The following is a 14893-nucleotide window of genomic DNA, read 5'->3' as shown; positions in this document are numbered from 1 at the left end:
ACATTTTTCTATTAAAGTTTCTATATTAATAATATTAGAAAGATCCAATTAGATCTAGCCTCCTAAAATGGCATACTGAGTGATTCAAATGTGAAGTGAAAGAAAAGGTAAGAATTGGAGTGCCATCACCTTCTATTTCAAATCTGTTTTGTCTTCAGTTTTTTCATAGTTCATTTGGTATGAGGATGCTGTATGTAAGGTGCAGAAAAATCAAGGGCATGATTCCTGAAATTATGCTTAGTGTAAAATTCAGCCTTTTTTTTTTAAGTGATAGATGTTTCTAGTAACATTTTCTAGTAATCAAAATTTGAACCTGATAAGGTAGAAAATTTGGCATATGTTTATTCTTGTCATCCAATTAATGGTCCCTAGTTTCCCACTTATTTTCGATGTAGAGTCGTAACTGAAAACAGTAAATGGAGCATCTTTAGGTTTATATCTGAAATGTGAGTGTGGTCACATGTGTCCAGGTCATTGCCCCTATAGAAACATTGGCGACTGCATATTTTAACATAAAATTCATAATAGTGAAATTTTACCAGTATCATCTTTCTTTTTAACCTTAATGTTATTACCTCAGGGAATATACCATAATGGATAAAGATTCCTTGATGAAGGCTTTGCAGACATGGTTAGTACAGTAATTGGGTACTTCGATAGTTTCATTAATTTCCTAGGAGCACAGTACTGAATACATCTTGTTTGTTTCTCTGTTGGACTTTTTCAAGCCCTCTTAAGGAAATAAATGAGGACAAAAGGCAAAACTTTTCCATAGATGCAGTGGTAACCATTCTTTCATCTATCTAGAAAGACAATGTTGAATGCATTTACTGTACATTGTTTCAAACTTAAGTTACCTTATATCAATTTATATTTGTGGAATCTGGTTTCTATTTGCACTGAAGCATAAATCAAAAACACCTCGTTTTTCAAACACTTGAAATAACTAATTGAGGAATAATCTCCTAAACAGAAACACAATTACCTGCAATATTTTTCAACAAAAGAGCTAAATGGCACTAAAGGTTTTTTATACAGAACTCTCTTTGTTTTTTAGCAGAATAAAATCCTTAACATTCTTCTTTCACAAGTAATCCATTTAAAGTAGGGCCTATTTGGGGGAAACATTTCTTTCTGCCTCTAATCTCATAATAAATATGGGTGTTCTTAACTCCAGTGTCGTACCTAAAAGTACATACGTATTCAGATCTGAAGATTTTTTTAAGATCTTGGGATCTAAAAATCATAAAAAAACTTTTCCCAATCATGATGTGACACAGACAAATGAATCAAGCCAGCGCTACTGTTGAGGCTTTATTTATGCATACTAACTGGGACTTCTTTGTTCTTCGTCTTTTGGTAATAAAATACGTTTTGTATGTATTATTTGTAACTTGGAGTCCTATATTAGTCATCCTTACCCTCTCAAAGCAGATTTCAAAATTTTAGAGGCACAAAGGTTTTTTCCAGTCAGCCTCTGAAGTTATGTTTTCTAATTAAGGCTTTATAAAATTATAGAGGTACTAGTAGTCATGTTTTAAAATTTCTTTCAAGTCTCTAACCCAGCACCATTCACATTAAAGGTTATGAATAAAGAAATAATATATTATGTAATGTTTATTTAGTACGAAACTAGATTGTAGAATTTCCTCATAATCATTTTATCAAAAACTTTTCTGGTGATCATTGCCAATTAAAGAGATACTTAAAGCCATAACTACTTTCAGTAACCAAAATTGCATTCTGAAATCCAGAAAACTTGGTTTACACATCACAATAACATATTGATAACATCCTTTTGTGTAGAAAAATTATATCCCCAGGGTGAATAATTTTCAGATCTCTGCCCCCAAAGCATTCATGTATTTATTTCAAAACACATGTAAACCTGGTTCTTATGTTTCCCTGACAAATGCAATAGACTTTATGTAAAGTAAGTAATTAAACTTAGGAATAAATCTTAAAATTGAAGTATATAATATGCATATTTTTCAACTCTTTTCTGCCTTCTCTTAATAATATTACTAGGTAAAACAAAATTATGAGTAAAAGTTTAGAAAATAGAACTTAGAAACTAAGTGTCTATGTGTAGATGGTAAAGGTGCCAGTTCCTTCAGAGATGATCTTTCTGTCACTTCAGTTCTGTTTAAAAATATGTTTCATAATAGGAAGGTTTCCAAAGAACACTTAAATGAAATCTTACCAATAAATCTGATTGAGGATTGTGGGAGTGTGAACTTTTTGACCTTATTTGCTTATAAAAGATGGGTAGGGGTAATTTGATAGTTAAAAGCAGAGGTTGCAATTTAAATTTAGTAAAAGAAATTTAGTAAGAAATTTAGTTAGAAATTTAGAAAGAATGAACTATTAATAAAAGGTGATAATTTGCAAATCTTTGTGTGTATGATTATTAGCATTGTCCCTAAAAGAGTTTAGACCAATGAAATTGGAATCAAATATGTAGAGGGATTGGTTATTTTTTAAGTTGGCTTATATTCATGATAAAAGAGGAGCTTATCAGTGAAATAACAAAAATCTTCTTACCTTTTTATAGAGAAGTCTTGACAAATAACGAGCTTTCTAATATCTCTATATAGTCTTAAATATAGGAACATTGGACTAGGTCATCTCTTTGTGCCCCTTTTACCCTTAATGTTCCATGATTTTATGCTTTAAAACACTATCTCTGTAAGGATGCATTTTATGATGAAGGAATAATTTTTTTTTTGGTCACTTGATGCGCATTAGGCCAATATGTTATTAGAGTGAAGCACCTTCCTTCCCCGCATTTCTCCTTCCTGTCATTAACCTGGATATGATATCTGGAATGTGGACTAAAACTCTTCAACACTATAAAACCTACTAACCTTTGTGCATTTGGTTGCTTAGCTTTCTAAGAACATCATTTCTGAGCTGAAGTAAACTGAATACCATTCTGTTTTAGAGATTATGACATAGCTATTAATTGGAGGAGGATTCTTATGGCTCTATTTTTCTTTTTAAGGTTGAAGAGATGGTGCAGAACCACATGACTTACTCATTACAGGATGTAGGTGGAGATGCCAATTGGCAGTTGGTTGTAGAAGAAGGAGAAATGAAGGTAATTCCCAGTGTATTGTTGTAGGTTGCTAATTGCAGCCCTGTTGCAATCATACTATATTATTACTATTGATATAAGTAAGATAGCATTTAAAATTTTTTTTTAAATAAATTATTACATGTGATCAAAGAAGCACTAAATATTGAGAAATAAAATGTCCTTTTGCTTCCCTGGTTTAGCTTTTACATAATTTCTTTATGATCATAATATAAATCTGTGCACAGGTCATTCTGTTTTACCTAGGCCATGGAGAAAATAGTTTGGGGGTTTCAGTATGAACAGGTCATAATTAGCTGATGTCTCTCTCTTCGGATATTTGTCTCTTTTAATATACTAAATGTTGTGCCCAGATGTCACTTTTTTCCCTCTTTGGTCTGTACCTCACTTCCTGGTCTTTCTCTCACTGCATCTTTTTTTGATATTTGGACATTGGTTAGCTAATCTTGCTCACATCCCTAAACACAGAAGACAGTAAGCGCAAGGAACAAGAGATTGAGAGCTGGGTTGAAAAGCAGCAGCAGCAGCATTGAACTTTGGATTACCTCATGCCCAAGGTGCTATGCTAACAATAAAGAGATGTTTAGTAAGACTCCCTGCAAGCTGAAACTTTGGTTGGAGAAAGAGGACATTGACATTTAAAAGATTACTTAGGGCTTCCCTGGTGGCGTAGTGGTTGAGAGTCTGCCTGCCGATGCAGGGGACACGGGTTTGTGCCCTGGTCTGGGAAGATGAGTCCGCCTGCCGATGCAGGGGACACGGGTTCGTGCCCCGGTCCGGGAAGATCCCACATGCCGCAGAGCAGCTGGGCCTGTGAGCCATGGCCGCTGAGCCTGCATGTCTGAGCCTGTGCTCCGCAACAGGAGAGGCCACAACAGTGAGAGGCCGCGTACCGCAAAAAAAAAAAAAATTAGCTTCATTGGATAACAGTGAGTGAAAAGTACAGGTGAATAGTGGAGAAAAATTGGAAAAGAAAGAGATCTCTGATTTGAGACAGATTGTTTTACACTGAGGAGCATTTGAACTATGTCTAGAAATGGAAACAAGTTATGACAAAGGTGAGGTGAGGGCATTTTAGAAAAGAAATATAACATGAGCTAAAACTTCAAAGCAAATTTTGTATTCAGTTTTGTATAGACTTTTGACCAGAATTATTCTAGCAAATGAGATACAATATTAGATGTTGGGATTTCCTCTCCTCCTGAATATGGAAGAAATTAAGAAATAAGATAGAGGAGATAGGCAAATGAGATACCAAAATGTTAGTTATAATTCTAATAAGCTGATTGGAGAGCATGAAGACCAGGTGCCATGAGGTCTTGCTAATATGTTACCCCAGAATTAAACATAGTACTTCTAAAAACTATTTTATTTATTTATTTTTGTCTGTGTCGGGTCTTAGTTGCGGCATATGGGATCTTTGTTGCAGCACGCGGGATCTTTCATTGCAGTGCGTGGGCTTCTCTCTAGTTGTGGCACACGGGCTCCAGAGCACGTGGGCTCTGTAGTTGTGGCACATGGGCTCTCTGGTTGAAGCTTGGGGGCTCAGTAGTTACAGTGCATGGCATGTGGGATCTTAGTTCCCCACCAGGGATCGAACCCATGTCCCCTGCATTGAAAGGTGGATTCTTAACCACTGGGCCACCAGGGAAGTCCCCTAAACATAATATTTCTGGCATAGCTGGAAAGTCCCAGGCCTTCCCCCACAAGAGCAAGCCCCAAAAGCAGACCAGCATACATCCTGTCCACAGGAGGAGGGGTTGAGCCAGGCCTGCCTAGTCTTCCTTCTGTGCTCACCATTCAGATGTCCCCATTTCCCCCCAAGGAGGAGGAAGTGAAAGGGTGAAGAGAAACCAGGAGTGATAGTCTAGATGATGGTCTTCCACGTGGAATGAGTGGTAGAGAAAAAGTTCTCCTACAACTTTAGAGAGAGAGAAATTGGGGCTGGATTATGGGGAGTATTAAATAACCTACTAAACAGAATTTTCTGTTGTCTGTAGCAGTAGGCTAGCCATTGTACACAAAGTAACATTTTTGGAGGACTAGGCTGATAGGGATGAAACTAGAGACCAAGAAAACCACTTCAGAGAGTCAGGTATGAGGTCATTAAAGCTTACCTAAAAAAAGTATCCAGGGCTTCCTTGGTGGCACAGTGTTTAAGAATCCGCCTGCCAGTGCAGGAGACACATGTTCGAGCTCTGGTCCAGGAAGATCCCACATGCCCCAGAGCAACTAAGCCCATGCACCACAACTGCTGAGCCCACACTCCACAACAAGAGAAGCCACGACAATGAGAAGTCCACGCACTGCAACAAAGAGTAGCCCCGTTCGCTGCAGCTAGAGAAAGCCCACACACAGCAACAAAGACCCAACGCAGCCAAAAATAAAATAAATAAAATAAAAATTTTAAAAAAAGTATCCAATAGTAGAAAAGTCTACTTTTCTACATCCATCTACTATGGATGTCTTATAGAAGATTAGTAATGAGCTTAATAGCTACATGAAATGTGAGGGAAGGAATCAAAAGTCTAGAGTTCCCATGACTGGGAAAATATCAGTCCCCATAGCATGAATAAGTATGTAAGGAAAGGTACTTTGGAGAGAGAGATTGTAAAAGAAAAATAATGTGAAATGCCTCACAGTGTTTGGCACCATAGGCACTCCATAAATTGAGAGCTGGTTTATTCATTTTTCAAAAGAACTTACTGCAGAGCTGTCTAAAGTAGCAAGCCCTCTATAATTTTGAAGTAATTAATTTTGTTCAGCAGTTTATGTATACAGTCTCAATATTTAAAGCAAGACAGACCTTTAGGTTTGCAGCCTCAGTATTTAAAAGCAAGATATCATTGATCTTTAAGCGATTTTAGCTTTCCATCATTGGTTCAACAAATTATTGAGTGCCTACTGTGTTTCAGATACTGTTCTAGATGGTGGGGATACAACATTGATCAGAGCTGCCTTAAGTCATTGTCCCTAAGGAGATTATGTTCCAACTAGCTTTATTTGGCCTTCTTAGCCATGTTGAATGGTCTTTGAGAATGTTCAGTAAATAATGCCTAATTTAAATTGATATATTTACTCCTTCAACGACTCACAGTAATTTAGTCATTCATCATATATGCATTGTTTCATAGTTGGTGTTTACCTTGGATTTGTAGGGGGTTTTTTGGTTTTTTTTTTTTGCAGTATGCTGGCCTCTCACTGCTGTGGCCTCTCCCGCAGCAGAGCACAGGCTCCGGACGCACAGGCCCAGCGGCCATGGCTCACGGGCCCAGCCGCTCCGCGGCATGCGGGATCCTCCCGGACTGGGGCATGAACCCGTGTCCCCTGCATCGGCAGGCGGACTCCCAACCACTGTGCCACCAGAGAGGCCCAGATTTGTAGTTTTAAATATTTTTATGTGGTAATAATTTGAAATTTTAAACTTTTCGGCAGAATATTTATGTTCCATAAGTATATTTTCATACATAAAATTCTAAAAAGCTGCTGAATGATAAAACATGACTTCAAGTTTGTAGTTTTGGGGTTGGATTTTTTTTTTTTAACATGTTTGGGGTTTTTAAAATTTTTTTTTAACATCTTTATTGAAGTATAATTGCTTTACAATGGTGTGTTAGTTTCTGCTTTATAACAAAGTGAAGCAGCTATACATATACATATATATCCATATCTCCTCCCTCTTGCATCTCCCTCCCACCCTCCCTATTCCACCCCTCTAGGTGGTCACAAAGGACCAAGCTGATCTCCCTGTGCTATGTGGCTGCTTCCCACTAGCTATCTATTTTACATTTGGTAGTATTTATAAGTCCATGACACTCTCTCACTTCGTCGCAGCTTACCCTTCCCCCTCCCCGTGTCCTCAAGTCCATTCTCTATGTCTGTGTCTTTATTCCTGTTCTGCCCCTAGGTTCTTCAGAACCTTTTTTTTTTTTTTTTTAGATTCCATATGTATGTGTTAACATATGGTATTTGTTTTTCTCTTTCTGACTTACTTCACTCTGTATGACAGACTCTAGGTCCATCCACCTCACTACAAATAACTCAATTTCGTTTCTTTTTATGGCTGAGTAATATTCCATTATATGTATATGTGCCACATCTTCTTTATTCATTCATCCGTCAGTGGACAATTAGGTTGCTTCCATGTCCTGGCTATTTTAAATAGAGCTGCAATGAACATTGTGTTACATGACTCTGAATTATGGTTTTCTCGGGGTATATACCCAGTAGTGGGATTGCTGGGTCATATGGTAGTTCTATTTGTAGTTTTTTAAGGAACCTCCATACTGTTCTCCATAGTGGCTGTATCAATTTACATTCCCACCAACAGTGTAAGTGGGTTCCCTTCCCTCCACAGCCTCTCCAGAATTTATTCTTTGTAGATTTTTTTGATGATGGCCATTCTGACTGGTGTGAGGTGATACCTCATTGTGGTATTGATTTGAATTTCTCTAATGACTAGTGATGTTGAGCATTCTTTCATGTGTTTGTTGGCAGTTTGTATATCTTCTTTGGAGAAATGTCTATTTAGTTCTGCCCATTTTTGGATTGTGTTGTTTGTTTTTTTGATGTTGAGTTGCATGAGCTGCTTGTAAATTTTGGAGGTTAATCCTTTGTCAGTTGCTTCATTTGCAAATATTTTCTCCCATTGTGAGGGTTGTCTTTTCGTCTTCTTTATGGTTTCCTTTGCTGTGCAAAAGCTTTTAAGTTTCATAAGATCCCATTTGTTTATTTTTGTTTTTATTCCATGTCTCTAGAAGGTGGGTCAAAAAGGATCTTGCTATGATTAATGTCAGAGAGTGTTCTGCCTATGTTTTCCTCTAAGAGTTTGATAGTGTCTGGCCTTACATTTAGGTCTTTAATCGTTTTTGAGTTTATTTTTGTGTATGGTGTTAGGGAGTGTTCTAATTTCATTCTTCTACATGTAGCTGTCCAGTTTTCCCAGCACCACTTATTGAAGAGGCTGTCTCTCTTTTCTCCATTGTATATTCTTGCCTCCTTTATCAAAAATAAGGTGACCATATGTGCATGGGTTTATCTCTGGGCTTTCTATCCTGTTCCATTGATCTATATTTCTGTTTTTGTGCCAGTACCATACTGTCTTGATTACTGTAGCTAGGTAGTATAGTCTGAAGTCCGGGGGCCTGATTCCAACAGCTCCATTTTTCTTTCTCAAGATTGCTTTGGCTATTTGGGGTCTTTTGTGTTTCCATGCAAATTGTGAAATTTTTTGTTCTAGTTTTGTGAAAAATGCCATTGGTAGCTTGATAGGGATTGCATTGAATCTGTAGTCTTTGGGTAGTATAGTCATTTTCACAATGTTGATTCTTCCAATCCAAGAACATGGTATATCTCTCCATCTATTTGTATCATCTTTAATTTCTCCCATCAGTGACATATAGTTTTCTGCGTACAGGTCTTTTGTCTCCTTCAGTAGGTTTATTCCTAGGTATTTTATTCTTTTTGTTGCAGTGGTAAATGGGAGTGTTTCCGTAATTTCTCTTTCAGATTTTTCATCATTAGTGGATAGGAATGCAAGAGATTTCTGTGCATTAATTTTGTATCCTGCTACTCTACCAAATTCATTGATTAGCTCAAGTAGTTTTCTGGTAGCATCTTCAGGATTCCTCTGGATAGTATCATGTCATCTGCAAACAGTGACAGCTTTACTTCTTCTTTTCCGATTTGGATTCCTTTTATTTCTTTTTCTTCTCTGATTGCTGTGGCTAAAACTTCCAAAACTATGTTGAATAATAGTGGTGAGAGTGGGCAACCTTGTCTTGTTCCTGATCTTAGTGGAGATGGTTTCGGTTTTTCACCATTGAGAATGATGTTGGCTGTGTGTTTGTCATATCTGGCCTTTATTATGTTGAGGTAAGTTCCCTCTATGCCTACTTTCTGGAGGAATTTTTATTATAAATGGGTGTTGAATTTTGTCAAAAGCCTTTTCTGCATCTATTGAGATGATCATATGATTTTTCTCCTTCAATTTGTTAATATGGTGTATCACATTGATTGATTTGTGTTTATTGCAGAATCCTTGCATTCCTGGGATAAACCCCACTTGATCATCATGGTGTATGATCCTTTTAATGTCCTGTTGGATTCTGTTTGCTTGTATTTTGTTGAGGATTTTTGCATCTGTATTCATAAGTCGTATTGGCCTGTAGTTCTCTTTCTTTGTGACACCTTTGTCTGGTTTTGGTATCAGGGTGATGGTGGCCTCGTAGAATGAGTTTGGGAGTGTCCCTCCCTGTGCTGTATTTTGGAAGAGTTTGAGAAGGATAGGTGTTAGCTCTCCTCCAGATGTTTGATAGAATTCGCCTGTGAGCCTTCTGGTCCTGGACTTTTGTTTGTTGGAAGATTTTTAATCACAGTTTCAATTTCAGTGCTTGTGATTGGTCTGTTTATATTTTCTATTTCTTCCTGGTTCAGTCTCTGAAGGTTGTGCTTTTCAAAGAATTTGTCCATTTCTTCCAGATTGTCCATTTTGTTGGCATATAGTTGATTGTAGTAATCTCTCACGATCCTTTGTATTTCTACAGTGTCAGTTGTTACTTCTCCTTTTTCATTTCTAATTCTATTGATTTGAGTCTTCTCCCTTTTTTTCTTGATGAGTTTGGCTAATGGATTATCAATTTTGTTTATCTTCTCAAAGAGCCAGCTTTTAGTTTTATTGATCTTCGCTATTGTTTCCTTCATTTCTTTTTCTTTTATTTCTGAGCTGATCTTTATGATTTCTTTCCTTCTGCTAACTTCGGGGTTTTTTTTTTTTGTTCTTCTTTCTCTAATTGCTTTAGGTTTAAGGTTAGGTTGTTTATTTGAGATGTTTCTTGTTTATTCAGGTAGGATTGTATTGCTATAAACTTCTCTCTTAGAACTGCTTTTGCTGCATCCCATAGGTTTTGGGTTGTCATGTTTTCATTGTCATTTGTTTCTAGGTATTTTTGATTTTCTCTTTGATTTCTTCAGTGATCTCTTGGTTATTAAGTAGTGTATTGTGTAGCCTCCATGTGTTTGTATTTTTTACAGATTTTTTCCTGTAATTGGTATCTAGTCTCATAGCATTGTGGTCAGAAAAGGTACTTGATACGATTTCAATTTTCTTAAATTTACCAGGGCTTGATTTGTGACCCAAGATATGATCTGTTCTAGAGAATGTTCCATGAGCACTTGAGAAGAAAGTGTATTCTGTTGTTTTTGGTTGGAATGTCCTATAAATATCAATTAAGTCCATCTTGTTTAATGTATCATTTAAAGCTTGTGTGTCCTTATTTATTTTCATTTTGGATGATCTGTCCATTGGTGAAAGTGGGGTGTTAAAGTCCCCTACTATGATTGTGTTACTGTCAATTTCCCCTTTTATGGCTGTTAGCATTTGCCTTATGTGTTGAGGTGCTCCTATGTTGGGTACATGAATATTTACAATTGTTATATCTTCTTGGATTGATCCCTTGATCATTATGTAGTGTCCTTCTTTGTCTCTTGTAATAGTCTTTATTTTAAAGTCTATTTTTATCTGATATGAGAATTGCTACTCCAGCTTTCTTTTGATTTCCATTTACATGGAATATCTTTTCCCATCCCCTCACTTTCAGTCTGTATGTGTCCCTAGGTCTGAAGTAGGTCTCTTCAGACCGTAGACAGCATATATACAGGTCTTGTTTTTCGTATCCATTCAGCCAGTCTGTGTCTTTTGGTTGAAGCATTTAATCCATTTACATTTAAGTTAATTATCAATATGTATTAACGTGTTTTAAAATATATCCTCTAGGTATACAGAAGAGAAGTAGAAGAAAACGGGATTGTTTTGGATCCTTTGAAAGCTACCCACGCAGTTAAAGGTGTCACAGGACATGAGGTCTGCAATTACTTCTGGAATGTTGATGTTCGCAATGATTGGGAAAGTAAGCTGCCATTATTAGTATATTTTGATAAAATTATTAGTTTGAATTTAATACCTAATCTAACCTGGCTTTCTACGTCTGATCTATGGTTTACAAAGTCAATATAGAAAATATCTGGAGAATCGTATAGGGAACTGATAATACCTTACATTTAAATAGAGCTTTTCACTGTACAGAATGCTTCTCAGTAAGGTATAGCATTTGATCTGCTACCTCAGTGATCCTGTGTGATAGGTAGGTAATAAAGTAAAATTCAGATAGCTCAAGTGACTTGTCATAGATCACAGAACTAATTATTGGAAAAGCCAGGACTAAAATAAAAGGTTTCTGTTTTATCATCTTCTCTTTTCCTAGACTGTTTTGTTTCCATCATAAATTGTAGATGAATCCTGCTGTGGTTTGTTTAGAGTTATTTGATCCCCTCAGGCATCAAATTTCATAAATATGGGTACTTCTGAACAACATGTTTATCAATGGCAGTTTGACACTCTCACAAACATAGTCACCTAAACCTAAATAGAACAGCTTATTCAGCTTCAATAAATTAAGGATTATAGGGAGGGGAGGGGCCATAGTGTTAGGGAATAATTTGTGCCCTAGTAATGAAATGGTGATTAGAATTGCTTTCTTGCGATGGAAGCTAATGAGATTTCCTCGTGATTAGGTCTCACAGCCACCACCTGTAGCCCTAATACTAAACCGCTTTCCATTTGGACTTAGCCTATGTAGGGCAGGATCCTGTTCATTTTACTATAATGTCCATTCGTAATTGACTTTCTCAATAATCACATTCTGGGAAAAGGTAATATATCTTTTTTGACTACTAACATTTTTTCTTCATTGCAGCAACTATAGAAAACTTTCATGTGGTGGAAACATTAGCTGATAATGCAATCATCATTTATCAAACGCACAAGGTAAATATCTTTTCATCCCAAAAGGATTCCAGCGTAGTTCAAACAGAAACATAAATTCTCTAAAGTAAAATTTGCGAGGAAATTAAGTGCCACAAAAGATTTAAAGACTTTATTAATAATTCATGAATTTCATGTATTTGAAAGGTAATTTCAGTTCATTTAAAGCAGAAATGGGTGAAAATAAGAACCTGAGAAATATCCAGAAACAGTGTGTTTGACAAAGATGTACAGTTAGTTCCGCAAACTTTTAAGTCTGAACAAGAAAGTACGAAAATCCACTTAAATGTTTTTCTAGCATCTAGTCTCTAGAGGAGATAGATGAATTACCAAATATGAAAGTGAATCAGTTTCCTGTGAGAATAATAAGGAAATGCAAAGTATGTTATTAGTCTATGTTAAGACTCAGAAGTAAAGGTGATCTAAGTGGATTATCTGACATCAAGGGAAAATTGCTGAGCATCAGCTATTGAGAGGATGGTCATACACGAGAGCACAAAGAAACATTGTCATTTAAATTGGTTGCCTTTCACTTCATTTCTTCCTCTGTTAATGCAGATATTTAAATTATAGAATATTTATCTTATTCTGCTCTGTTTCCTCTCTGAAAATAGCCAAATATTATATTGAATAAACAATAATAAAATAAATTAAAAATTTGTAGAGATCTACCAAAAACAATATTGTATGTTATATAAGAAACATGATAATTCAGTAAGTACTTCATTTTTCTTTTTTAAAATAATTTTTAACTGAGCTGAATATTTGAAAATATTTTAGGTTTGCTGTGTATATCTTGAGCTCAGTCTTGTCATCTGAGGCATCTTATATTTAACGACTATGACCTAGGCTTCCTTTTACATAACAGCTACTCAAGAAATGTATAACAATGAAGATTCTGTTTCAACCTACTGATTGAGGGGGGTCAAAAGTGAAGTCTAAAATTTAGTAGACTTTAAAATATTAGTTGTCCCGTAATTTGCAATGCAAATAAATGACCAGTCATTTAGAATCAGAAGACTCTTATTCTGTGAAGATAATTGATCCTGGAAAATGGTCTGCTGAAAGTACTTCACTTGGTAAATAGTAGATGGAGGGGAGGACTATATAGATTATATTAGGATTATTTCTGGAAAAATAAAACTAAAAATTATTAAAATAATGTACTTTATATGTAACAAAATTTAAGTTACAGTTGTAATTATTTGAATAAATGACTTGTCCTGGCATAATTTTTTCAACAAAATCCAATAACTATTCAACATCTTTCTTTTTAGATTTGGCTTCTTTTATAATATGGTCTTAAAAAGGGCTTCTCATCTCTTGATATTTGTCATTCTCACTCTTTAAATTTCTGTCTTATCATCATCCTTGTGGATTTGTATCCATTAGTTCTAATATGGCCACATTTTCATTTATTACTGGCTTCACATACATTTGCCCAGCACTACTTTCATCAACTTAATGAAACTTTGTATCTTTAAAAGATGAACCGTTTCACTTTGCAAATGCTTTGTGTTGTATTGACACTGAGTTGTTGGCGATTTATTAAATTCAGCAATCGGGAAAGACCCTGTGCATATTTTCTCTCATTTAAAAGTACATAGTCCCAGTTTTCAGAGACCTAGGTTCCATGTCATTCCAACAGTATGAAGTTGGAAGATTAAATTACTGGTTTGGAATTCTTTAAATATGGTTATGATATCAAAGGAGCATGCTCTTTCCCTAATATACTTGCTTTTAAAATCTTCGCTCTGAACAGTTGAAACAGAGGTTTAATACTATACTTAAAAGTGGGGCTTCCCTGGTGGCACAGTGGTTGAGAGTCTGCCTGCCAATGCAGGGGACACGGGTTCGAGCCCTGGTCTGGGAGGATCCCGCGTGCCGCGGAGCAACTAGGCCCATGAGCCACAACTACTGAGCCTGCGCGTCTGGAGCCTGTGCCTCGCAACAAGAGAGGCCGCGATAGTGAGAGGCCCGCATACAGCAAAAAAAAAAAAAAATTATTTATATCATTTTATGTTACATATATATTACCAAATTTAAAAAGAAGGAAAAATAGGGTCTTCCCTGGTGGTCCAGTTGTTAAGACTCCTCACTCCCAATGCAGGGAGGCTGGGGTTGGATCCCTGGTTGGGGAACTAGATCCCATATGCCTGCGTGCCACAACTAAGACCCGGAGCAGCCAAATAAATAAATAAACATTTTAAAAAGAAAAAAAGAAATAGCAGAACATTATTCCTTTGGTATGTTCTTCAAAGCCTTTAACTCAGTGTTCATAATCAATCCTTTGGTGGGTGCTTTCCATTTAAAATTTGACAGATGTTACCTTAAAGGCATTTATTAGTTTTACACTTGTTTCTTTGTTAGTTCCATATTATATATAAATAAAAAGTAGTTCAAATTTTGGGGACTTCCCTGGCGGTCCAGTGGTTTAAGACTCCGAGCTTCCGCTGCAGGGGGTGCAGGTTCAATTGCTGGTCAGGGAACTAAGATCCTGCATGCCACGTGGTGCGGCCAAAAAAAAAAAAAAAGTAGTTCAAATTTTCAAAAGATTTGTACTTCTTCCACAGAGAGTGTGGCCTGCTTCTCAGCGGGATGTATTATATCTTTCTGCCATTCGAAAGATACCAGCCTTGACTGAAAATGACCCGGAAACTTGGATAGTTTGTAATTTTTCTGTGGATCACAGCAGTGCTCCTGTAAGTACATTGTATAAATGTGTATAATTGTACAATACAAAGCTAAATATACAACACAGGGCAAAAATGATAAACGCATACCACACATACAGAGATAATTGATTTGAAAATGCTTCTTACATTTTTGTTTATTAAAGTTGGCTTCTTGGAAGAGTATAGCCACTGTGTTATCTGAGGGCAACAGTCATGGCCATGAGCATCCCAGCAGGGTTGTTTTCCTTTCCTCCTGAGGTTAGATGAGACAGCTGAATGGGTAGTATAGGTAGGCTATTT

At 36.4% G+C, this 14893-nt stretch overlaps 1 protein-coding gene across 4 annotated transcripts in view; it reads left to right on the top strand.

The window, feature by feature from the left end:
- Window positions 1-14893, top strand: part of CERT1 (ceramide transporter 1) — a 125670-nt gene that overhangs the window by 105494 nt on the left and 5283 nt on the right. For all 4 annotated transcript variants that reach the window (XM_065873448.1, XM_065873447.1, XM_065873446.1 and 1 more), the window contains 4 exons: window positions 3005-3100; window positions 10872-11004; window positions 11851-11921; window positions 14492-14620. In XM_065873448.1, the coding sequence (XP_065729520.1) occupies window positions 3005-3100; window positions 10872-11004; window positions 11851-11921; window positions 14492-14620 (429 nt within the window). The remainder of the gene's footprint in view (window positions 1-3004; window positions 3101-10871; window positions 11005-11850; window positions 11922-14491; window positions 14621-14893) is intronic.

The sequence above is a fragment of the Phocoena phocoena genome, chromosome 3 (genome assembly GCF_963924675.1).
Source record: "Phocoena phocoena chromosome 3, mPhoPho1.1, whole genome shotgun sequence".
Taxonomy (NCBI): domain Eukaryota; kingdom Metazoa; phylum Chordata; class Mammalia; order Artiodactyla; family Phocoenidae; genus Phocoena; species Phocoena phocoena.
This window is presented reverse-complemented; position numbering and strand designations above follow the sequence as displayed.